Source organism: Colossoma macropomum, unplaced genomic scaffold (genome assembly GCF_904425465.1).
Source record: "Colossoma macropomum unplaced genomic scaffold, Colossoma_macropomum, whole genome shotgun sequence".
Lineage (NCBI taxonomy): Eukaryota > Metazoa > Chordata > Actinopteri > Characiformes > Serrasalmidae > Colossoma > Colossoma macropomum.
Window position 1 is genome coordinate 37,503 of NW_023495938.1, and position 26,989 is coordinate 64,491.

General features: G+C 35.7%; 1 protein-coding gene across 1 annotated transcript; it reads left to right on the forward strand.

Moving 5' to 3' along the window:
* Nucleotides 1-1,921: 1,921 nt before the first annotated feature.
* Nucleotides 1,922-25,791, forward strand: LOC118803643 (macrophage mannose receptor 1-like). Its single transcript, XM_036564104.1, has 12 exons — nt 1,922-1,957; nt 7,233-7,261; nt 10,320-10,709; nt 13,130-13,501; nt 14,427-14,801; nt 14,888-15,265; nt 16,953-17,342; nt 19,685-20,035; nt 22,024-22,389; nt 22,853-23,221; nt 25,339-25,421; nt 25,708-25,791. Exons 2-12 carry the CDS (start codon nt 7,237-7,239, stop codon nt 25,789-25,791), a joined length of 3,183 nt encoding a protein of 1,060 aa, XP_036419997.1. The 5' UTR covers nt 1,922-1,957; nt 7,233-7,236.
* Nucleotides 25,792-26,989: the final 1,198 nt, after the last annotated feature.

Genomic DNA, 26,989 nt, shown 5'->3' on the forward strand with positions numbered 1-26,989 from the left:
GAATATGCACAACTGGGACAGAATCAGTGGAGACATAAGTTACCGTAACTTCTTTGATGAGCTTTCTTGATAATCGTTGTTAAGATGGTGGTAGTGCAAAACTTACATGACTCCATTTTAATTACGGCACTTTTGTTGATAGCCAAGATGGTGGATGGGTGGGTTCTTTCACCAGCCTATCACCATCACTACTGTTTTTTGGGTGCACCATGTAGCTAAGAGGGCCACCTCTGTCCTGTAGGTGGACTCATCATTTTTGATCATGAGCTCTACATGAGTTGTGTCGTCATTGTCCCAGTCACACAAGCCACCTCCTGAAAGCAGAGCTGCAGTATACTGACACGATTTTGGCTTAGGAGCCTGGAGTGTCCAAATCAATCAATCAACCTTTATTTAATCTCAGAGAACATTGAGGGTGACCCTCATTTACAATGTTGCAGAGTTAATACAGAGCAAGGCATTGATAATATGTAAGAACATATCAAATTATAAAAGTAAATTTAATAAATAAAGACTCAAATCAAGTAAGTATAAAACAGTGAAACATTAATAATAACAATACAATAAAATATGAAACAATAATTAAAACAGCTAAAATATAAAGGTTAATCAAATCTAATCAAATAAAATGTTTGGGAACATAACATATACTAGTTGACTGCATCATCTGTTGAACAGTTTGCCCTATAGGTAAACAAATGTTGATCAGGAAGTGGTGAAAAATTACATTTGTATGAATTGTTGTTTTTCCAACAAAGATATTTCTGATTAAAACACGTGGTATGTAATTATCTACATCAGTTACCTACATTACCTGTTTTGCAATTACCTACAAACTATCTACACTCCATCTTCAAGGAAATGACAACTTTTCTAACATTTAGCTAGCTGCAGCAGTATACCTGTAAAAACAGAATAGCTGTTCACTCTATTACATATGTGGGATTATATGAGAGTAAGTATTGACATTTTTATTATCAGATTAGTGAATAGTTCACCAGTAGTTACATAGCTGTTGTATGTATTATTAATGTGTGACTATACAGTCCTTAGAGACACAACTTAAGGGGGACCCACAAGACTTCTTGGTTAAGCACAACTCCAAACATGTTAAGCAGAAAAAGTTTGGCTCAGACAGTCTGACAATCAGTGCTACCAGTACTGCACTAACTGAGAGCAGTGTCTACAATTCACCATAATGAGATGATGTTCTTTCATCAGCAATCATTTTAATTTGTGTACATATTAAAAAAAAAAAGTCTTAGAGAGTAAAACAAAAAAAGTTAAATGAAGCACTAAAAGAAATACATCACTATAAAAAATGTACTATTAAACCTGTGATTTTTAAGCTGTGTATTTTTTTTTTTTTAAATTCCTGTACCACAAACATATTTCAGACACATAAACATGTGACAAAACTGAGTACACATTTAGCTCCAGTGAAAAGATCAAAGTGAACTCAATGCTGAATTACAGTGATAGGTCTCTGTAAGTCATGAAGTTTAACTGCAGTGTGCTTGCATTAAAATTTTTTCTGCCTAATTTTTAATATTAACAGTGGAAGTGGAAATTTTGACAGATTTTTCTCTTGAAATCTAGTCACAGCATGTCTTTATTTTGTAGGTATTTAGAGAAAGTGCAGTGAGTGTACGTTTGTGGTAATGTAATAAATGACAGTAAAATTGATAAAGACAAGCTTTTTTCCACATCAACAAAATAATAACAAAAATAGATTACCACTACTACTATTAGTACCACTACTACTGCTACTACTACTACTAATAATAATATTAGTAATAATAACAATAATATTAATAATAATAATAATAGCAATAATAATAAGTACATGCTTTGTCTACAAACTACAGATTAACAACACTGAGGGAGTGTCTAGCATAAATACTTCCTCATTATCAGATGAAGAGAAAGTAAATGGTAGCAGCATCTCAGCATTCAGGTAGGTCCTCATTTCATATTTTTAATTGGTAACTTTATGTCTTTACATTTTATGACATGCAGGCTGTATCATAAGAGTGAGCTATAAGCCACTTGTCATTTAAACTAGGAACAGTCAGACATTACTGACTTTTTTACTTTTTCTGTACAATTAGGGAAGTTTAAGAAAAACTATTAGAAGAAACAAATTAAACAAAAAATATTAGTCTTTATTGAATAATTAAAATCTTAATCTTCTCAGATGTGCAGTGATTTCTTTTATTTATTTATTTTTCTTTTTTATTTTTTTTTTTTGTTTAAGCTCTCAATTTTATGAATTAATTCCAAGTCAGTGTCTACTGAGAAACTAACCTTTCCAGATCTTTAAAAGAAGGTAATCTGCATTGAAATGTCAAGTGTTTGTAAAATTAGCAAATGATTTGTGAGATTGGAAATGTAGAATCATGTAAAATTTTCCTTTATTTGCATAACCGGGCGTCTGTTGCAAAAACAAGCTTTTATTTCAGGTGGATGGGGGCTAATGTTATAAGTGACCTCTAGTCTTTAACAGCAAACTGGCTTGGCAAGTTTCTTCATTGAATTCCATTACAAATCTTAGGATTACATTTACAAGTGGTATAATGGAAAAAAATAGAGTTAGGGAATCTAAGTGTAATCTAAAAAAAATGATAAGCAACCTTGAAATTTTCATTTCAGTCAGTTTTGGTGATGTGGTAGTACCACTGACCTCTCTCCCTGCCTGCTTTATAACTTATCATTCTGCTGAGCATTGCCAGTGGTGTTGTCTGTCTCATTCTTCTTTACAAAGAAAAAATGTTGAAAACACAAATTGGGCTTCATTCAGTCACTGTGTCTTTAAATCTTACAATGGAGAGAATAGATTTCTGAAAGACAAAATGAAGTCATTTAAACCTTGAATTTCCACCTGCCATACAAGTCCAGAATTCCTGACTACAGCCTAGCATTAAGCCAAAATGTTGAATTTCTTAAACTTAAGTTTAGGTGGCACTTTATTTTACAGAAAGGTAAATAAAAAGGGTTTAATAGGTTAATATGTAGAACTTACAAATGATTTTCTGGTACATTCTTTGCAGATAGATAGCAATTTACATGATTTACACCAAAAATACCAAGTACAGCTGCACTTACTCAGTACTTAATAGGTATTATGTATTACTTACATCTAATTTACTGGTACATACTTTGCAAGTCAGTAACTATATGAAAACCTTAAGGTGTGTACAACAGTATGTATTCAGAATTTAATGGTAAATGTATAGTAGTTTTATTCAAATACAATAACTCATTCTATATTACTTGGTATGTTTACTGCTGAGTTATATGCAATATTTTGGTAATAGTGTGGTAATAAGACTGTAAATACATAGTAATTTGACAGTAACTACCAACTCTTATCATATTTGTATGCACACATTAACCACATGTAATACCAGGTACATACAGGAACATTTCCAGAAATATGATGGAAACAGTACTGTAAAATAAAGTGTAACTTTGTAGTATTTACACAGTGAGTATTTGTTTTCTTGTCTTTGTGAAATCAAAATCTATTTGTGTTTTTGTCTTTGTGGTAATCATACATCATGTTTACATTACCATTTTTTAGAGGTCAGGTTTGACCCTCAGACAACATTCTAAACAAGGTAACAGTTTGGAAGATAACAGTGTCTAATTTACTTACACACGAAAAACAACAAACAACAAACCACAGAAACTTTCTTCTTCATGTTTTGCTGTTGCTTTTTTTCAGTCTTGGTTGTCAGTGGACTTTCAAATTAGCACAAGGTCGGCTCAGATTAGTTGCTAACATGTCTTTGGTTACAGTTGTACATTTGTTGCATCATGTTTTCTGTTAATGGGTAAGGATGATTGGCAGGGATGTGGCAAAATTGAGTGTGACATTTTTGAAATAGAGATGAATAAAAATTATTCTACCTGGCCCTAAATGCTGTAAGAAAAATGGGTTTAACATTTTAATGGTAAGTGAAATAGTTATTGATTGATTTTCTACTTCAAGCACATTTCTATAATAATATTCCACACAAAGTCCTTTGATATTTCATAACAGCGCAGTGGAAAACCTGTTAATCCTGTTATAATCAGCTGTGTTTATGGAGCACACATCCTTACCACAGGGCTTTTATATTTTGCAAACAAAGCTTATTTCCTTTTTCTTCATAAAACCAGCTGGGGGAGGGCATTTCAAACAGATTCATTGTCTTTCATTTTCTAAAAGCAGCTTTGAACAAAAAAAGAAAGAAGAAGAACAAATTGTAGTTATTAAAATTTCTCTATTGTCGATAATTGACTGCAGTAAAATAAATAAATGAAGGCATATTTTGTGTTGGCTCAGGATCACCACCTAATTATAAACTTAAAAGACTTACATACATTATTTAAATTAAAAAACAAATCTACCCCAAACCTGATATTTTATTGCACCCCATTGGGCTCTGATGACGTAGCAGGCCTCTAATGTGTACATAAAGGGGTAAATCAACTACAAGAGGTTGGCACCTCTAATTATGTTTATATTATGTTACAAATTGGGTTTGGAGATCATCTACTGTGAGCCTTCTCCATATTCCACATATGAAACATAAAAAGAGCAGTGAGGCAGCGTTATGTTCCAACACAATACCTGCAACATATTACCAATAAACATCCATCAGGCTCCCACAATGCTTTTAAAAAAAAACAGTTAAACATATTTCTTTACTTTAGCTTTCAACTGTTTTTTTTCTTTTTTTTTTTCCTCTCTTTTTTTTAACTGGAATTTTAAGTTTACCTTTTTTGTTAACTGTTCTATTTTTATTTTTATTGCATTTTTTATTTGTACTTTTATCTTGTGTATTTTAATGTTAAATAATATTAATATATCAATTTTTCTGTTACTGCTTTTATTCATATATGTATAGCTTTTTTCTTCTTTTTTTACTTTTTTATTTCTATGCTTTGTATTGTAAAGCACTCTGAACATACATTTTTAATGTATGAAAGGTGCTAAATAATAATAATAATTATTATTACTATTATTATTATTATTATTATTATTATTACAAAGTTACACTGATTGAATATTTGTAGTTTAGTGCAGAATGAATGGCTAATCTTGATATTACTGTATTGGGACCTAATCCCCAACTGCTCCCCGGGCGCTGCGGATACAGCTGCCCACCACTCCGGACAAGTGTGCTCACTGCCCCCTAGTGTGTGTCTTCACTAGTGTGTATGTGGTGTTTTACTGCACAAGATGGGTTAAATGCTGAAGTGAAATTTTACCATTGTGGGACTAGTAAGGGTCACTTAATCTAATCTAATCTAATCTAGTTTCTAATACTGCATCTAGATACAGTATAGGGATATGCACTGACTGTATCACAACTATATCTTCAAACACATATTTCCTGCTGCTATCATGGATTACATAGTACAGCTAATGTAAACGTAGATTTTACTAATGTAACTACAAAACTATGTCTTGATAGTTGCAACTGCCCATATTTTCTTAATGTGCAACAGAGTGAGAATAATTATTACTATGAAATGTAATTATCTAAATGAAGTATCAAGTGTTTCCTAACACCTAAATAGCTGTAGTGGTATGTGTTTGTAACCAAAGTTCTAGTTTTAAACTTTGCTATAATTTGAAGGTTTTTATGAAGCAACAGCAAGTTTATCTTTGACAGACCTCTCTTATGTAGCTAGTTGGTCAGATTACACAAATACTTAACAGTACCTAGGTAAATAATTACAAGCAGTGCACAAGCATTCTACTATAGATGGCTAAATGTTAAGATAGATCGCATTTCCAGTGCAGATACAGTGTGATTTCTCTCATAATGTAAAAAATTACGCACCTTCTGTTATAATAAGAAAAGTCATATTATAGCAGTTTATCCAAATGTAAATACTCTTATCTTATTACATGTGTGTAATTGTGTACGAGAAAATAACATTCACAACAACCAGTATACACAACTATTATGACAAACTTGAATAATTACACGTAATCCATCTGTAAAAGTGAATACATCACCAGTAGTTACATTGTTGTTGCATCCACTGTTAATGTGTAACTTCATGGTTATTAGAGATAGGTAATATGAAGTGAAACCTGTGGTCTCACTTTATATTAAGTGTCTCTAATAACTGTGTAGTTACACATGAATAACATATGTAACAACACTGTATCTACTGATGATTTCGTCAATGTTACAGGTGGATTACAGAAGCACAGCCTATGTGATTACACATGTGTATCAACTTCAGTTTTGCCTCATGTAATTACACAAGGGGATCTTTTTGATGCACTACAGGTCAGAAGTCTTTTCAATAAAAGACGCAAAACACAGCAGGATCTCATAAAATACTGTTGATTTTCCAAAATATTACAAACACAAAATGAATGAATTGTGAGTAGCTCACCACTACAGTTTATTTCATGTTAAGATGATGTGGGTTGTAAAATGGCTTAATACAATGCATTGAAAATACAATGTTTTTTTTTTTTTTATTTATTTATTTATTTTATTTTTTATTATTATTTTTTTTATTCATCATTGGGAGTGGTTTTAAAAAATGCTTTATTAGCCTTAATATCACCTTTATTAGTGATTTTTTTTTTTCATTGTTCTTACAGAAACTTCTGTCCTAATTTGTTACAAATTAATATGCAGAACTTTAAAATGAAGCTCTTCGGTTGCACCATTGGACTTTACGTGACCAACACAAACATTACACAAAGCTTAAATGTCAAAATGACAATGTTCTTACTGTTCTATAATCATTTTTTAAAGCACCTATGCTGTGTGACACAGTTATTCAGTCTAATAATGTGGTATTGACCATTCCAATATGGTGACATCATTAATGTGCCTGGGTCCATCCCAGCTGGTGGTCTCATGGTTAGTTGTGCATGCCTGTGGGAACTGCAAGACTGCAAGTTGTCTTTTTGTCAGTTTGGTCTTCACAGGTTTCACGTCAGTCTTGCTCTGTAGGCCTTCAGGTTTCTGATGTAATAAAAAATTCTAGTTATCTCCTCCTATATTTTAGCATTTTCATCAGTGTTTAAGTGTATCAGAGAGGAGACAAGTGGACACAAGCACAACTTCACCTCCACCTAGATGGTTCTGGGTGGTTATTTGGTTATTGATGTATGTATGTTTCATGTATTTCTGGGATTTTTATGTTATTCATTATAATAAATTCATTAACAAATTCATATTCATTTTTTCTTCTTGTTTATTTTCCAGAACCATGTTTCAACTTTTGCTGCTTTTAGGTCAGTAATACTTTTTGTGTGTTTGTGTGTGATATGTTGGTAACACTTCACATTAAGGGTTTCAAATGAATTGAAAATTATATGTCAATAAATAAGTTAAATACTCATTGTTCATATATTATTTACCTGCTTATTGAGCATTAGTTACTTATCAGTTCATTATCAGTTTAATAAATGTCAATTAGTACAAAGTTAATGAGTAATTAAGCTGTGAACTAATGACAAACTAAACTATCAGTTAACAGTGAACACTCTGTTAAACATACAGTTTATTTCCCTTTTTGTTCTTGAACACTGTTTATAACTGTAGGCTTGTGTCAAAATATTTCAGAGTAATTGTGAAACATTTTTGTCCATTAACCATTTTAACCACCCTCAGCAAGGGTGCCAAGAATTATGGACCTAACTGTATGTTGTTATATGTGCCAAAAATATAAATTCATCATAATTGACTTTTTCATTTTATTAAAATTTCATTTAAAAAGCAATCCAGGCTAAAACACTCCTTATAACTTCAACATGAATTGGTGGTCGCAGGATGAAAAAGTTTATATACTGTACAGTCATATGCAACAGTTTCTGCACCCATTGTCAAATGACATGTTTTGTTGTAAATAAGTGGTTGAAAATAAATTAACACCTCCTCTACAGAAAACTCAAGTCTATTAATGCACAATTACTGAATTACTGAGTTTAGAGTGAACTGTGTTTTGAAACGTGTAGCATTTTATGCTATAGAGGAAGACACAGCGATCCCCACAGAACTGTTGAGTTTTATAAATAGCTGTATTTGGCTCCATGTTTTGTGTCTGTGCTGTTATCCGGTGTCGACCAGAGGAGGATGGGTTCCCCTTTTGAGTCTGGTTCCTCTCGAGGTTTCTTCCTCCTGTTGAGGGAGTTGTTGCCACTGTCACCAAGGCTTGCTCACTGGGGGCGTGGACCCGGATTCTCTGTAAAGCTGCTTTGTGACAACATCTGTTGTAAAAGGCGCTATATAAATAAATTTGACTTTACTTGCATCATACATGAAATAGTTCTTCCAATACTTTTTTCTAAGCCTTGCCTAACTAGTTCAGCTGCCAGTGATAGACTGACCCTCTCTTTTCAAACTAAGCCAAAAAAGGCAGTTCTGTCTTCACTAACTGGGATGATTGTTGTGTATTCACCCACTACATCACCGGTTGCAGGTCTGGGTCTTTTGCTGATCAGCCCACTTGTTGCTGTTCACCTCTCACAGGAAACCACAGCTTTGTATGGTCTCCCTGCATGCCAACTCAACCTGTACACCTTCCCCTTTTCCCCACTCTTTTTCTCTGGCTTGTTCACTTCATGGATGCCAGGACAGGGCATCAGAATTATCATACCGCTCAAGCTATAGTGAATTCATAAGTCTGTAGCTCCTCTAGCCAACAGACCACCTGCCCCTCAGGCTCTTTGGAAGTCATCAGCCAGTACATGGTGGTGTGTTTGGAGCATAGGATGATAGGCCTGCCACACAGAGAGTGCCTAATAACAACAACAGCTCCCATCGAGTGACAGTACCTTCGCTCAGCTTTATTCATTATTCCTCTGAAGTAGGCCACAACTCTTTCTCTGTCAGGCCACTTTTGTGAAAGCACTACATTTACCCCCACTTCATTGATGTCCATATCTAGGATGATAGGCAGATTAGGGTCTGGGGGTGCCAAGATAGGCACACTCGTGAGGGCTTGCTTCAGAGCCTTAAAAGCTGAGTAACAGTCCTCTGAACAGTTGAAGTCTTGCTCTTTCTGGAGCAGCTTGTACAAGGGGGCAGCAATGCAAGAAAACCTCCTTATAAACTTCCTGTAATAAGAGGCTAGCACTAAAAAGGTTTTCAACTGCCTTTGAGTATTGGTGTGAATCACTCGCATATGGCATGCTCCTTGTCCTCTGCAGGGTGTGGACGCATAGGTTCACTGGGGACAGTGCTCTGACAAACCTGATCATGGGCTAGTTCAATCTGAACTAAGGGCAATATGTGACTATAAGACCATCTTTCTACAGTCTCAGTATTGCTAAGCTAGAGCCCAGAGTGACTCCCCTGCCTGCCTTCAGTGGTTACACAGTTCAGATCGCAAGTGCTTGGGCTGGTAACCCTGACCAAAATGCTTCCAGAGCACCCCAACTGATGTATTGCAGTCATTTCATTCACTAGGATAAAGTCGCAGCAGGCAAGTTAAAGGATCATCAATCAAACAGGGCTTCATGTTCATCAGACCACTTGGCTATCAGTTTAAATTGTACATGGAAGGCCTCCCAATCTGCTTTACCAAAGTTTTACACTTACTGCTAAGCATCATTCCTGTGTGCCACCATCATTTACACTTGGGGTTTCCATTGTCCCACTGGAAGCTTTGGATGGCACAGCATCACAATTGCATCCTGCATCCTATGCTAACTACCATACTTAATCTCTGCCAGCATCTCCATTCACTCACTCGGCTCTCTTACTATAATCAGAGCTGGCCTGAACCTCCCCTGATGTCTGTGGTGCTTGTGAAGATGCAAACTTGTTGTCATCATCTTCAGTTTTCACATGAACACAGTTCTCCATCTCATCTCCAAGCTTCATAGCTTTGCTTTGCTGCTAGTGGCTGAATTATCAGAATTACTCCCATTCAGGCTAAACTTTTTCTTCTCATGCAAAATGTTTTATGGACGGCCGTAGTTGGCTCCAGCCTTGCCCCATACATGGAATGGTTCTTCTAAAATTTTGATCCAAGCCTTGCTACTTTTAATTTGCTCAGCTGCCAGCAATAAAGTTATGCTTTCTTCCTTAACTATGCATCAAAACAGTCCAAAATGGCAGTTCCACCTGTAGAGGCCCTGTAAAAATGAACCAAGAAAACAACTACCAGAAAATGAATAACCAGAATAGCATACACATTTCTGCAAAAGGTACACATGCATTAATAGCAGTAGGGTACATTAATAAAATTATGCCACTTATCTGTTTTATTGTTGGTTTGCTAAGCTAATACTATGGATGAAGGTGCAAGTTGTTCAGGATGCAAACATGACTTTGTGTCTTTAACAGGGTTTTGCACCCTTGGAGTTTGTCTTCCTCGTCAGTATCACTTTGTGAATGACTACAAGACCTGGTATGAAGCACAGAGTTACTGCAGAGAGCATTATGTTGACTTAGCAAGCATTGATAATGCTGAAGAAGGATTGCAGCTTATTAACTTAGTAGACATCAGGAACAGTGTCCCAATGTGGATTGGCCTGTATGACGATCTGAACATCTGGAGATGGTCTCTGGAGGATGATGACTTCTACAAGGGGAATGAGAGAAAGTTCAGAAACTGGTACATACAGAAACCTACCAACTGGCATGGAAACAGCTTATGTGCATACTATTCAACCAATTATAAGACATGGCATGAAGCCCCATGCACTGTAGAATTACCATTCGTCTGTTATGATGGTAAGCAAATCTATATATTTTGTGATTGTGTGTATGTTTATACAGTATAAATGTTCCTTTGCTCTGTTTCTCTATTTTTGTTATTTTGTTTCTACCTTTACCACTTTTATAATTTGAACAGAACAATAGAAATAATGCAAGTTGACTTTGAAAAAAAATATGTTTTCCATTAACATCCATTCAATATTAAGATTGGTAACATTACAATTTGGAAGATATGGGGTTTTGCTTTAACAGTAGGGTGCTGTGCAGATGTCTCCTAAGGGCACCAAAGCAATTTTTTTCAAACCGTTTATATGGAAAATATATATATATATTTTTTTTTTGTCAGTCAAAGCACCGCGTTGTCAACTTAGAATTATACGTTTTTTTCTGCAGATCAGTGCTGTTCTGACATATTGAGGTTCAAAGCAGTTCAAAATAGAAAACTTATGTAAATCAATTGCATTTCTTAATAAAGTCATAGTCTTGAGATACTATTGACCACTGAATGTTAGAATTGTAGGGTATTTCAAAATAGCCATTTCATGAATGGAACAAGTGCAGATAAAACTTTTCTTTAAGTTTAGAATTTAACACGGTTTTATCTGTCAATAAAAACACAAGCCACTATAGAAACTTGATGATACTATTTAAGACAGATAAAAGTTTATCATCATAAATACTGAAGAAACATGAAATGTAGGTAAATCTAAAAGCAGCTAGTTCAGTGTAACCGTGTATCACATTGCTGTTTTACAATAAGTTTATATTCAGATATTTGTACCGAGTGAGATTGAGTCAAATAACGAAATTTTAGGCTTAGAATGGAAAGGGTCTTTCTGCAGTTCAGTGCAGTGTTTAAGTCAAAGATTCCACTTTCAAAATAGCAAAACTCTTATATAGTGCAATCAGATTTCTTATCCTCATGAAGTGCCCTGAGATACATTTGACCACTGAACATTAAAATATTAGGAAATTTGGAAATAGCTTTTTTCTGGAATGGACCAGATGCAGGTAGAACCTTATAATTTTGAGCTCTCTAAGGTTCTAGTTGTGTATAAAACCCAAAGTACTAGATGAACTTCACCAAACTGTTTAAGATTCAAAGTCTATCATCATAAATACTGAAGATATAAATATAGATGGTTAATTCTACAGAAACGTCCACTTTTCTATCTATAATAGGAGTCACTGTTGTTACTGATCGTCACTGAGATAGGTAGCACCAGGGACAATAACACCAGTGAAATTTTTAATGAAAAAAGCATTTTACTAAATGGCTGCTACAGATCGTCAAACCACATGTTGTCAGTCATGGAATTTCCACTAAAATATGTAATTGAATCCATTTGTATTCTATTTTTTTTCACATTAAGAATAAAGTCGGTCACACTAGTGACATCAATTAAAAGCTTCATATGAAATCATGAGCTAAATGAGAAAACTGAAAGACACAGTGGACTCTTTTGCTTTTCTTCATAGATCCTCAGAAAATAGGTAAAAGGAAGTCAAGTGATGTCATCAGTGTGACTTTTATTTCAAAATAAGGGATTCTTTGTTACATAGTAACATCAGTGACATGACTCCTGGGGACCACGACTTTCATTATATATTTTATTATATTTATGTGGCTTTTGTTTTCTTTATGTCATTTAATTAATATTTTCCATAGTCATAGTATAGATTATTGCTGTCAAACTTGCAGAAAAACATGTTTTAACCTCAAAATATGGTACTCAGTCTTTACACATGACTGTAGGGACGAGCACCTCTGTGGTGCTTGGAATTCTATATAATTGATCTAAAAACCAAAATTGCTAAATTGATAGATCAACAAGGTGTAATTGTTAAAATAACTTATTGTTTTATTTTAAAATAAATAAATAAATTGTAACCCTAACCCGGACACAAAAATGAATATTTCTGTAGAGTGACCCAAATGCACCTAGTACAGAGTCACATTACTCTTTTACTATATATATATATATATATATATATATATATATATATTTTTTTTTATTTTTATTTTTTTATTTATTTATTTTTTTTTGGACAAAACCTGGGCACAAAAAAATAAAAAAAAAATGATAGAGCCAAGTTTAAGTTTAAGCAGCTATGAAGTTGGAAAAATAAAATAATGTTAGTAGCTATGCCAAAACCATACAATGAACAAAACATTAGCTTCCTGTTGTTTTAAGTAGTTTTACTTAGGCGTGCTGGAGAATACGCAACAGGTATCTGGATTAGCCTAACAAGTTTTGAGGTACTGTATCTGTGCAACGTTGTACTCAAAATATGAACAGAGTTTTACTCATTTGTCTGGCAAACTATTTAATTCCTGAACACCATGACCAGAGCCAGAAATTCCTAGCAAAATCATTGATGCCAGTAACTGTGCTTTCTGAAATATTAACTATTACTTTTTTTGTCCCTCACAGGAAGCATGAATGCCTCTGAAAGATATGTTGTGGTTCCTAAATACATGAACTGGACTGAAGCTCAAAGATACTGCAGAGAGTTTTACACTGACCTGGTCAGTGTGAGGAACGAGACTGAGAACCAGAAGTTAAAATCTGTACTTTTAGTATTTTTTAATTATGATTATTATCTATCAAGTGCATGGATTGGTCTGTATAGAACCAGATCGTGGTCAGATAGGAACAATTCTTCTTTCAGCAACTGGAATCTAGGACAACCAGATAATCTTTGGGGGAAAGAATACTGTACAGCTGTGTTATTTGATGACTTGGCCAATGGCCAATGGACAGATGAAAACTGCAATCAGCCTTTTCCTTTTTTCTGCTACAGTGGTGAGTAGACTTCTTGAACACAAATGCCCACATAAGGCTCAACCCTAGGAATATAAATACCCTATAGATGGCAGTTAGGCTTCTTCCCAAAGCTCAAGAAAAGCCATTGTAGTGAAATTGCTCAGAAAAACTAAAAACAGCTGCTATAGTAAAACTGCATTTTACAGTGGGGATTCTATTCTACTCTAGGGTTGCTGCATGTGTGTGTCTTACTCATGGGGTTTATTGTTATTGTTAATTATTAGTTCATTTTTATGGTTGCTATAGCTAATCTTTAAAAACAGTGAAACATAAAGTCTGTTTGTAGCTTAGATGGAGAATAATGAGGGAGCTGATGTAAACTAAACAATGCTGTTTATTATAGTGAAGGTGAACAGTATGCAGATCTGAGAGATTAGAGAACCTGCCAAAGTTGAACCTGAACTGACGCTCTGGGTTTGCGTGTGACATATTTGTGCAATTTACTTGAGCACATGTGTAACTGTTCATATCCAAATGCACATAAAATGCATTTTTTTACATTTCTTAAAGCAGCTCAAGCTGGCCTAAAAATGTCCGGGTCAAATGTGGAAGCACACAGAGTGTCAGCTTCTGAATGAAGTGACAAAGCTCTCCACTCTACCTTCAGTTTCCAACAAGAAAAGTAGTCCAGCATCCCCATTTGTCCATTCTGTTAAGACTAAAAGATTTGTCATCATTTCAAGATGGTGGCTATAATAATATACATTGTTTGGAATGTGTTTTACACATGAAAATAATATCAATGCTATATTATAATTAATACAATTGTTATTAGAATAAAAAATTGTTTTCCATTAAACAACATCAATACTGACAATGAAACTCTTGTCTATACTAAGAGTGTTAATTACTGGTAGTTATTGGTAGAACTTAAACATCTATCATTTGTCTTGAATTTCCCTAGCAATGTCATCTACATCTGTTCGTCAGTATCACTTTGTTGATGGAAGTAAGACCTGGACTGGGGCACAGAGTTACTGCAGAGAGCATTACACTGACTTGGCCACCATTGATAGCATGGAGGAAATGAACATGCTCATTAACACAGTAAATGGCAGCTACTCTGGTTTAGCCTGGATTGGACTGTATGATGATCTGGACAGCTGGAGATGGTCTCTGGATGATGACAGTTTCTACAAGGAGGGAGAGAGAGATTACAGAGGGTGGCCCCATCAGCCTGACAACTATGTTGGAAAAGAGATGTGTGTCTATATGAGTTCCTCTGGGACATGGTTTGATAAATCATGCAATACAAATTATCCATTTATTTGCTACAATGGTATGGATTTCTGATATCAATCTACTTTTTTTCAGTTTATGTTCTCCTCTGTAGAAGTTGTTGATCATTTTGTTGATCTATTTTAGAAACAGCTGGATCTGAGAACTACATCTGGATTACCCAGCACATGTCTTGGCCAGATGCTCAGCGTTACTGCAGAGAGCACCACACAGACCTGGCCAGTGTGAGGAACTGGGCAGAAAATCAGAGAATTGTTGATATTTCAGGTGGCTCTGATGTTTGGATTGGTCTATATAGGACCAGACTGTGGTCAGACCAGCACAGCTCCACATATGAGAACTGGAGACCAGGTCTGAATTATGTGTCTGAAGAACCAAACAATGGTTTGTCAGATGCTTCTGGCGAATATGGTAACCAGCATTGTACCGCTATATCATTCAGCGATTCAGGCCAGTGGGCAGATGAGAACTGCTTAGCCACACTGCCTTTTGTCTGCTACAACAGTGAGTTCTTCTTCTCTACTTGTTTCTTTTTAGTGCACTTTATATTTTACTCAGACTGAAGAGCTGCAGTAGATAACACATCCTGTAGAGAACACATCTTCTAAACACCTCACCTCACTTTTAATATGGAAGGCATTCATTCATCGGCCACTTCATTGGGAACCCCAGTCTAATTCTGGATAGGACTCGTTGGTTGCAACATGTAATTGAAGATTTGTCAGCTGTGCATTTATGTCACGGAAGTGATCTACTGGATTTATATCTGGTGATTTGGGAGGCCATTGTAGTACACTGGACTAACTGTCCTGTTAATACCATATTTGGTGTCCTTAAATAAAACTAATAGCCAGTAATTTATCAGCAGTACATCTTCAAGATATTTACCTCAATGTATTCAGATGCTTCACTACTTCTCTTTAACTGATGTGATGTGTTGATGTGTTATTGATAATCTGTTAAGAGTTTATTAATCATCTACAAAGGACCACTCCAAATAAAGTGTTACTGATGTGCTTAAAATGACCAAGGCAAAAATGGGTTTCTTTTCAACACAGTAAAAGAAGTAGAAAGCAGAAAATGTAAAACACTGCGAAAGAGGAAGATACATATATATATATATATATATATATATATATATATATATATATATATTATATATATATATATATTCGGTCAAAATGTTAAAATAAATACATCTACAAATAACAAAGTAATAATGAAAATAAATATATAAACATGGAAAAAAATAACATGGAAAATAAGATAATAATAAAAATAATACTTCCATTGTAACAAATCAGATGCTAAATCAAGTGCTAAAGTAAAATATAATTTAATCTGCTGTTTAAAGCTGCTAACCGAAGATGTTTGCTGTGTGTCTTGTGAGAGGGAGTTCCACAGTTTGGGAGCATATCTGTTAAATGCAGCCTCACCACTTCTGTAGATTTTTATTTTTGGAACAGAAAGTAATCCAGGTTTTGATGATCTTAGACACTGTTGTGAAGCAGATTCAGTTAGACAATCTACATATAAAAAGCTGCCAGTCCATGAATGGCTTCAAAAACAAAATAAAATGAATTTAATTTATTCTGTTTTGAGCAGGAAGCCAGTGAAGTGTTGCCAGTACTTGAGCGATATGTTCATTCTTCCATGCTTGAGTCAGAACTCTTCCTGCTGCCTGCTATACAGGCTGTAGTTTGTCTATACTTTAGATAAGCCAGTGCAAAGTATGTTAGATTAGTTATAGTATATAAGTAGATTATTTATCCAAATTGAGAAAATAAAAGTATGAGTCAACTTCTTAGTGTTATGCAATGTGAGATAAGGCCTGACTTTAGCCAAGGTTTCTATGATGAAAACATGCTGTTTTCAATATGCTATCAATATGAAACTAAGATCAGAGTCAGTCATAACATCCAGGTCTCGCACTTCAGATTTATTATTTGTTGCTAAACCTCCTAGTTTATTCATAAACAGTAGATGTGCAGTAGATCCAATAAGTAAAATTTCAATTTTGTTCTCATAATTTTTCAGCCTGAAGAGCTGGTGTATTATCTTGTAAAAATAGTTTCATACTTGCAAAGATTATCTCTTATTACTCATGTCTGTGAATTCCTGCAGGCATCATGAGATCATTTCTATGTAAAAATGATACATGCTTTATCTCTTTTTTATTTTTTTAATACAGAGTTCTGTGCAGGATCCTCCTGTGTTCCTCATCAGTATCACTTTATTAATGAGCCAAAGACCTGGGCAGCAGCACAGAGGTACTGCAGAGGGAATTACACTGACCTGGCCACCTTTGATAATGTGGAGGAGGTAAACAGGGTCGTTATGACAGTAGGTGGTAGTTACTCTGGTTTAGCCTGGATCGGACTGTATGATGACCTGAACAGCTGGAGATGGTCTCTGGATGAAGATGGTTTCTACAAAGAGGATGAGAGGAACTTTAGAAGCTGGTACATAAGGAAACCTGGAAACTTAGATGGAAAGAGTTTGTGTGTCAACTTTTTGCGTGTGGAAGGAACATGGGAAGAGGAAAATTGCAACGCCAGATTTCCATTTGTTTGTTATGATGGTTAGTACATCAGTAATGCATGTTATACAGGAAAATACTTTAGAAATAAAGGATTGAAAAAAGTTGGAACGCGGTGCAAAATGTAAATAAAAACAAAATTATTTAAGCCCTATATGTCAGTGAAAATAGTACAAAGACAACAAATGAAATATTGAAACTGAAAAATTGTATTGTTTTTTTGAAAAATATATGCCTATTTTGAATTTGAAGCCAGCAATACATTGGGACGGGACAATAAAAGGCTGGTAAAGTTTTGTAATGCTTAAAAAATGTGGTGGTTAATTCGCAACAGGTCAATAACATGATTGGATATGATTGGAGTCTTTCAGAAGTAAAGAAGGGGTCCACTGCATGGTCAAACAGTGCAACAGTTCAAGAACAATGTTTCTCAATGGAAAATAGCAAATACCATTTACTTTTCATCATCTACAGTACATGATATCAATGTGGAGAAATCTCTGTGCCTGTATTTGCTGGCCATGATTTTTGGGGCCTCAGACGGCACTACATTAAAAATTGAAACGATTCTGCAGAGGAAATCACTGCGTGAAACACTTCTGAAAACCACTGTCTGTGAACACAGTTCATCACTGCATCCACAAATGCAAGTTATAACTCTAAAATACAAAGAGGAAACCATATATAAACAAGATCCAGGAATGCTGCCACCTTCTCTGGGCCTGAGCTCATTTAAAAAGTGGAAGTATCCTATGGTCCGATGAATCAACATTTGAAATTATTTTTGGAAATCATGGACACTGTGTCCTCCGGGCTAAAGACCACTCAGCTTGTTATCAGTGCACAGTTCAAAAGCCAGTATTCATGATGGTATAGTGGGGCATTAGTACACATGGCATGGGTGACTGGCACATCTGTGAAGACATCATTAATGCTGAATGATATACACTATATTGCCAAAAGTATTTGCTCGTCTGCCTTCACAGGCATATGAACTTGAGTGACATTCCATTCTTAATCCGTTCTCCTGGCAATCGCCAAACCCAAACTCATCGATCGGATTGCCAAACGGAGAAGCGTGATTCGTCACTCCAGAGAACACGTCTTCACTGCTCTAGAGTCCAGTGGTGGAGTGCTCCACACCACTGCATTCGACGCTTTGCATTGCACTTGGTGATATAAGGCTTGGATGCAGCTGCTCGGCCATGGAAACCCATTCCATGAAGCTCTCTACACTGTTCTTGAGCTAATCTGAAGGCTACATGAAGTTTGGAGGTCTGTAGCGATTGACTCTGCAGAAAGTTGGCGACCTCTGTGCACTATATGCCTCAGCATCCGCTGACCCCGCTCTGTCATTTTACGTGGCCAAGCACTTCGTGGTGTAGTTGCTGTCGTTCCCAATCACTTCCACTTTGTTATAATACCACTGATGGTTGACTGTGGAATATTTAGTAGCGAGGAAATTTCACGACTGGACTTGTTGCAGAGGTGGCGTCCTATCACGGTACCACGCTGGAAGTCACTGAGTGCCTGAGAGCGACCCATTCCTTCACAAATGTTTGTAGAAGCAGTCTGCATGCCTAGGTGCTTGGTTTTATACACCTGGGGCCATGGAAGTGACTGGAACACCTGAATTCAATGATTTGGATGGGTGACTGAATACTTTTGGAAATATAGTATATATGTGTTTGGGCAACATATGCTGCCATTCAGACAACGTCATTTTCAGGGAAGGCCTTGATTATTTCAGCAAGACAATGTCAAAACACACTCTGCACGTATTACAACAGCATCGCTTCATATGAAAAGAGTCCGAGTGGTAAACTGGCCTGAACTGCCACCACTGAAAACATTTGCTGCATTATGAAATGAAAAATATGACAAAGGAGACCCCGGAATGTTGAGCAGCCAAAATCCTATATCAAACTAGAATGGGAAAACATTTCACTTTCTAAAGTACAGCAATTGGTCTCCTCAGTTCCCAAGTGCTTGCAGAGTGTTGTTTAAAGAAGAGATGACAAAACTCAGTGGTATTCTAACGGTCCTGTTTTATGTGATTGGTACTGGCTGCTAAATTTCCCTTGGAATTCACACAAAATCTAAACATGCCCCTACTGTCCCAACTGTTTTGGAATGTATTGTTGGCATCAAATTCAAAATGGGCTTATATTTTTCAAAATAAATAAATAAATAAATAAATAAAATTTCTCAGTTTCAACATTTGATGTTGTCTTTAAAGTATTTTCCTTTTAAACTATGGTTTACATGATTTGCATATCTTTGCATCCTGTTTTTGATTTACATTCTGCACAGCATCCCAACTTTTTTGAAAATGGGTTTGTAACTTTTCCTTCTAAATGTTTAATATATGTTGTTCATTGTAGGGAGGGAGGATGCCAGTAAAAGATATGTTGTCTTTTATTGGTACATGACCTGGACTGAAGCTCAGAGTTACTGCAGAGAGCATTGCACGGACCTGGTCAGTGTGAGGAACAACACTGAGAACCAGGAGATAAAATCGTTACTGAAGTATGATGAAGATTCACGTTTTTGGATCGGACTGTATAGAAACAGGTCTTGGTCAGATAGGAGCAACTCTTCTTTCAGCAACTGGAAACCAGGACAACCCGATAATGCTGGGGGGAATGAATACTGTACAGCTGTGTCATTCAATGACTTTGGCCAATGGACAGATGAAAACTGCAATCACGCTTTTCCTTTTTTCTGCTACAGTGGTGAGTAGACTTCTCTTTTTAAAACTTGTAAACTTTCCATAGTGACAATATACCCTCTTTATTATTACTATATTAGGTCCTATGTTGTGTGGATGACCTCTTACACATAATATCTAAACTATTACTATTCAACTTATAAATGGAACTAGGATTGGGATTAGGAGTTGGACCAAGCTTGCGTTTACGTTTGTGTGTAGTTGCTTGGTCATGGAAACCCATTTCATTAAGCTGTAGCAAAGAAAAGGGAGGTCCAAACTGAGAATGCAAGAATGCATCCCATATAGATAAAAGCACTGTGTTGCTCACCATGGTGCCTCCATATCAAGGATGATTTCGGCTTACTCTGCCTCAGTGACGGCTGCGTGAAGGGTGACCTGTGTGGTGAGCTGCACATGCTTTCTAAGTTCCTCTGGCAGCAGCATCTTCAGGAAGTGCTCTTGCACTAACTCTTTGTGAACTGCCTTCTTGAATGCTCAGTAGGCCTGCCAAATCATTGTGCTTTGCACTCTCTCTTTTTAGCCTCTGTATGACTGGGAGTAGTGGAGAGCCATGGTCAAGTCACTGGTCCACTAGCACATGATAAGACTGGGCATTTCTTGTTGTATCGGTTGACAATGGATTTGTCTGTGTCACAAAATTTTCCCCCATACCTCCAACATAATAAGAGCCTGGATTAACCCCAGCTATGGCACACCAGCTGCCCCCTCAAAACACAGCCATCAGCACAATACCACTATTCTCCAGCTTTTTAAGATCTACCATCAACTGCCTCAAAATTTTAATCTTGTTCTCTGCACAAAAGTAAAGTTGCACATGCCCAGTATTTGACCTATAATATTATAGGATATCTCCTAGAGATAAATAGACAGCAAGAACTTTGTGCTTCCAAATGAGTCTTGGTAGAGTATCAGGAAGAAAGATGACCCTTAAGTCTGAAACAACTGATCCCATCCCAAACATCTTGCATAACATCAGAGTTTGTTACATGAGGATGCACCTTTTCATACAGTTTTCTGACTGACTCAGCCTCAATTGGGGAAGTAAAGATTTCTCTTAAAGGGATATATTGGGCAACATTTTCAGTTCCTTGATAACATTTTGATAGTAGCATCGTCAATTCCAAATAATATCAAATTCTCAGTTAATTTTGCAAATACATGACATTGTCCAATTGTTATGAATTTAATGAAATCCTCCAAACATTGTCTGAATTACTGATGTAGTTGGGAGCTAACCTTGAGTCTGCAAATAAAATATTGTCAAATTCTTAAAGAAGAGAGCCTTATGCACTTTAAACATGCCAGGGACCTCATCTGACCGACAATGTTCACGCTCTTAGGTCTGTCTTTGGTTTACCAGCACTTTTCCTACAGATGTTGAATTGGCCTGTTTTTGTTTTTGCTCTAAACCTATCAGCAATGCATACACAAATATTTTCAATGCATTACAAAACGTTTTTTAACATTAGTATTGTATGGAGATTTTGACTGGTAAACACTGCAAAGCCAAGTTCTCTAGTTTTAGAGAAATAACTAGAATTTTAGTATTGGCACCAATTTAGGCAAGCTAATCTAGCACTGAATGCAATTTGGACAAAAAAAAAGTTTTGGAAATGGCAACTTTTCTGACATTTAGCTAGCTATAGAAGTAACTATTTGCAACACAGTAACTATGAGTTACATAGTTACTGTAGAATATTTGTGTTGTAACACGGTAACCGAAATAACATGGATTAATATCAGTCTGTAATTTAATACTATCTAAATAAAGATTAATCTTCTTAAAATAATTGGACATATGTTTAAATGCTGTCATGTCATAGAGTGGTTTAAAGCCAGAACTTTGGTTTAATATAAGGTCTTACTATAAATATTACAGCATTTTTTTTTTTTTTTATTTACTCTTGTGGATAAACTACTAATAGATAATCTTGTTTTTAAGAAGTGTAAAGAAGATTCATTAATATTCATATCATTATGCTCCTCTAGCTTTGTCATCTCGTCAGTATCACTTTGTTGATGAGAGTAAAACCTGGACTGAGGCACAGAGTTACTGCAGAGAGTATTACACTGACCTGGCCACCATTGATAACATGGAGGAAATGAACATGCTCATTAACACAGTAAATGGCAGCTACTCTGGTTTAGCCTGGATTGGACTGTATGATGATCTGAACAGCTGGAGATGGTCTCTGGATGATGACAGTTTCTACATGGAGGGAGAGAGAAATTACAGAAGGTGGAGACATGAACCTAACAATTCTGGCGGAAAAGAGTTGTGTGTTGTCATGTCCGGAGCAGAGGCATGGTTTGATGTTTCCTGTGCCAACATATTCGAATTTGTGTGCTATAATGGTAAGAAAAAAATGAATTCAGTGAACATGCCCACATTTCCCTGTAATTATGATATCAGCCTGGGAAAGGGCCAATGCACATTGAAAACACACACACACCTACACACACACACACACAGAGAGAGAGAGAGAGAGAGAGAGAGAGGACCAACACAGGTGCAACTTTTATTCAGCTCACAGCTATAAGGAAGGAGCTATCATACATGACTATGGAAACAGTAGCACTGTCTCTGAGCCCCCTCATACTGTGAAACATAGAAAAATCTTTCATTGAATAGGACGGTACATTTCTGCTAAGTTGTTCCAACTACACAACAAGGCTGAGGACTGATGTAGAGAACTGATTGTTAGCTTTTATGTTTATGTTTTCCATGTTAATCACTACTATGTGATGTCTTTTATTTGCAGTCTTTGCAATTTACAACTTGATGGTCTCAAATGGTCTTCAATTATCCCCTCCCTAGGTAAAGACAACACATATTTGTATTTCTTTTACGGAAAGACTTGGGAAGAGGCTCAGATCTTCTGTAGAACGTATTACACTGATCTGGCCAGTGTGAGGAATGAGACAGAACTTCAAGAAATACAGAAAGTCTCAAATGGGCATTCAGTATGGATCGGTCTGTATAGAAGCCGACTGTGGTCAGATCAGAGCAACTCCACTTTCACATACTGGAGACTAACTGTTCAGTCAGCATATGCAGAACCTGATAATGGTGTGTCTTTAAGATGGCAACTCAAAGAACAGCAATGTATAGCTGTGGATCTAAAACATTCATCCCAATGGACAGATGAGGACTGCTTTGCCAGGTTCCCTTTCATCTGCTACAGTGGTAAGGCTATATTTATACATAACATTGATACCCTTTTATTATAATAGATCATTACTATCTTACATAATCATTTTTATTGTCATTGATCTGTATTAGTATTGTAGAATACTGAATCATAGTGGATTTAATTTTTTTGGTTTGTTTTTGTTTTGTTTTGTTTTGTTTTACACTGATCAACAGAAACACTTTTCTGTGTCAAAGTGATAAAACGGATCTCAGCAAAGTGTTAGAAATTTGGCAGGAAGTGTCAGGAGACTGGAGCTTCAGCGTTGACTGGAGTTTATTTACACATACAGAGTATGGGTACAGCGTGGTCGATCAGCAGTCAATCGGTGGTGACAGTAGTCTAGTTTAACAAGAATATTTTGGAAGGACCTTATATACATTGAAAAAACTAAGGAGGAAGAAGGAGGGACAAAGGACAGTGAGGAGGGGTAAGGAGGGGTTGTAGACGGAGGGTATGAATAGAGATGTAGGGGTAGAGATAACGGGGTGGTGACTGTTATCAACTTAAGTCATGAGATGGTCATTTCAATACAAACAAAGGAGGGAGGGGACAAGGTTGACAGTTATCACTACTCTGCAAGCAAAAGGCCATGTGCTAAAACTCTACAAAAAATGGTTAAGACTATAAGAAAAGTAACAGATAAAGGAGAATAACATATCTTGAGAGAATAACATTAGAAAGGAAAATAACATATGGTGACAATATTTTCTCTCAAAAGTGATTTAAATTAATTACGAAAGTACAACACAAAATATGATTGCATATGCATTTACCCTCTTCAATATGACTGTCCTAAATGTCACTAGTGCAGTCAATTGGTGTTAAAGTCACATAATTATAGTTAAGTTATTGATAAATGGAGAATAAAAAGTAAGGGAAGTGTTACAAGCTGAGATGGGAAAGACTGTGTATTGAACAACAATTGCCTGCTTCACCAGTCACAGAGTTATGGGAGAGTGGCAAAAAAGCTCACTAGACCTTTCAACCGCAGTTTGTCAGATGGCAGAAGGTAGACTCTGAAGTCAGCTGGAAGAAGGTTGTATGGTCTGATGAGAGCAAAATTGAGCTTCTTAGTCATCAGAGTAAGCATCATGTTTAGTGTAAGCAAAAAACTGCTCACCATCCCCACTGTGTGAAACATGGTGGTGGCAGAATCTTGCTGTTGGTTAATGCTTCTGCAGCTGGTTCTGTAAGACTTGTGAAGGAAGAGTGTAAAATGAATGCAGCAAAATAGGGTAATCCTTGAAAAAAAATCTCAGGCAGTCTGCAAAAAACACTTGAGCCTTGTCAGACGGTTTGTCTTGCAGCATGAGGTTTACCCCAAGCATGCAACCAAAGCTATACAGGAATGGCTGAAAAACAACGATGTTAATGTTGTGGAGTGGCCATGTCAGAGTCCAGATCTCAATCAAAAAGAAATTATGGCTGGTTTGAAAAAGTCTGTTCACTATTGATGCCCATGACTTGATCACACCTGACAGAGCTTTAGAAGGTTTGCAGTAAGGAATTAAGGAATCTGCAGTGTGCAAAGCTGACAGCAACCCGTCGACACAGACTCAAAATTGTGATCGCTGCCAAAGGTACATCTACTAAATACTGACTGTATAGTGGTGAGGTACTTTCTATTTTATATCTGTAGTTAATGTGAATCACTTTGGAGACATCTGTGTTCACTTTGACACTGTTTCTGTTGATGAGTGTCCAAAAAATTAAAAAAAGTATAAATCAATTGTGATTCAATGTGATTCAATGATCATTTCCAGGAATATATGCATATATGTATATATATATATATATAATATATATATATATATATATATATATATATATATATATATATATATATACACACACACACACACAATTGACAACTGTTTCATAATGCAAATTGTTTTGTCTTCCATTTGCCTGTTGTATTTATGTTAACAGTTACTCCACTACAACACACTCCAGGTAAGAAATGTACGTTATGTGCTAATACATAAACTTTTAGCTTTAGATCTGAGTTTATAGTTCATTTAGCATTCAGTGAAAAGTACTCATTTTAAAACATTATGATTAACAGTGAAATCAATGCGTGAATTGTTTTGAGACACTGCTGTTTCCTCAGGTCCTGTAGTGGGGCTACAAATGAAAGTCAAAGCTGCAGGCAATCTGGCACAAACTCAGATTGAAGGATTGCTGCTAAAGCAGGTGAGCAGCATATCTGACTTTTTTGTACTTATATGGTCATCTAATCTGATGGGAACTGTTTCTACAGTGAAACAGTGATGTTACAGAGCAATCAATGAACCCATTCTGTGTAAAATATTAAAAATAAGATCTATTAATTGTTTTTTTTCATTAAAAAAAAACATGTAATATCTGCACAATGTAATTGTTATATAGCTTGTATCACACATACATAACACACCTTTTAGTGTTAATATGAATGTGAAAGGTAGAATTTTGTTTGATGATTGTTTTTTTTCTCTTTCAGCTTCAACATTTGGAATTTGGTACATTAGGATTCTCCAGCAACTTCACTGTGAAAGTGAAACGTCTCAGAAAGATCAGTCCATGAGGGAGACAGAAAACATTTAGACTCACCAATACTTCGTTCTTCATTTTCTGTTCAGATACTCAGGAAATAATGGTGGTTGGAATGCTGTAAAATAATCACACAGAACTGTAAACTTTGTACTGCACTTCTATAATTTGAAATATCCTAATTATTCTTCACTATTTTTTGAAAAGAAAAATATTAGGTGTATTCAACAAACATATGTTTTTTTTCTGTTGTTTAGTGTAGCAACCATTATACCAAAAGAGTTTAAACTGTAGTCCCACAGTAAAAGGCCCTTAACTTGGGTTGTTAAGTTAGGTAAACACTCAGCTTGGGGTAAAGTTTCAGCCAGTGTTCGCTACAGGGGTTTTAATGTGGTGGTCTTTATTGTTCCTATCAGAACAAATTATATTTATATAATTGTGTGATTTTTAAGACTTTAAAGACTGTGTTGTTTGATTGTTTTTGTTGTTGTTTGTCTTGAGTCACTGTGACAAATGCCCTAAATAAAAATAAAAGTCCTTAAAAAAGTTAAGTTTTTTTTTAACTAATATATTTTTTTCAGTATTTAGTGTGTCCATCCTCATTTTTTATCACAGCTTCATTCTACCTTTCTAAAATTAGTAGAAGAACCAATATCAGTACGATGCCATTTAAATATATTTATTTGCATGATATCTGTAGTGCAATTTAAATGATTCTGTGAATACAATTTCAACAAATTGTAAGCTTTGATGGAAGGATATGGAATTCTCTCATTCTGTCCATTTTAAGGCACTGTAGGACTGTGTTTAACCCTCAAGTACTGTTGATATTTTTTTCATATGTTTATGGTCCAAGAGAGGGGGTAAAATAAAATTAACTTAAAATGAACCATTTTCCTTTCAAATACTATTAGATCATGCTATACTAAACCTATTTTTACTCACTACATTAATAATAAGTGTATTTTCTGCCCTCTTTTTTCAGGGCTATAATAACTGGGCTTTCGAATTTCATGAAGGTAAATAAATATGTAAATTATCATATATTATTATTAGCGCAAATGGGGGCATATCTAATATCTTCTCACACTTCAACATATATTTAGATTTCTTTTCATTAGTAAACCTCATTCACAGATTAGGAAATGTATATTGTCATGGAGTCCCACATAGTCCATCTGTCAAATCATGGATGCAGGGTCTTTCATGCCGGTGCTGTAAATTACTGGTAA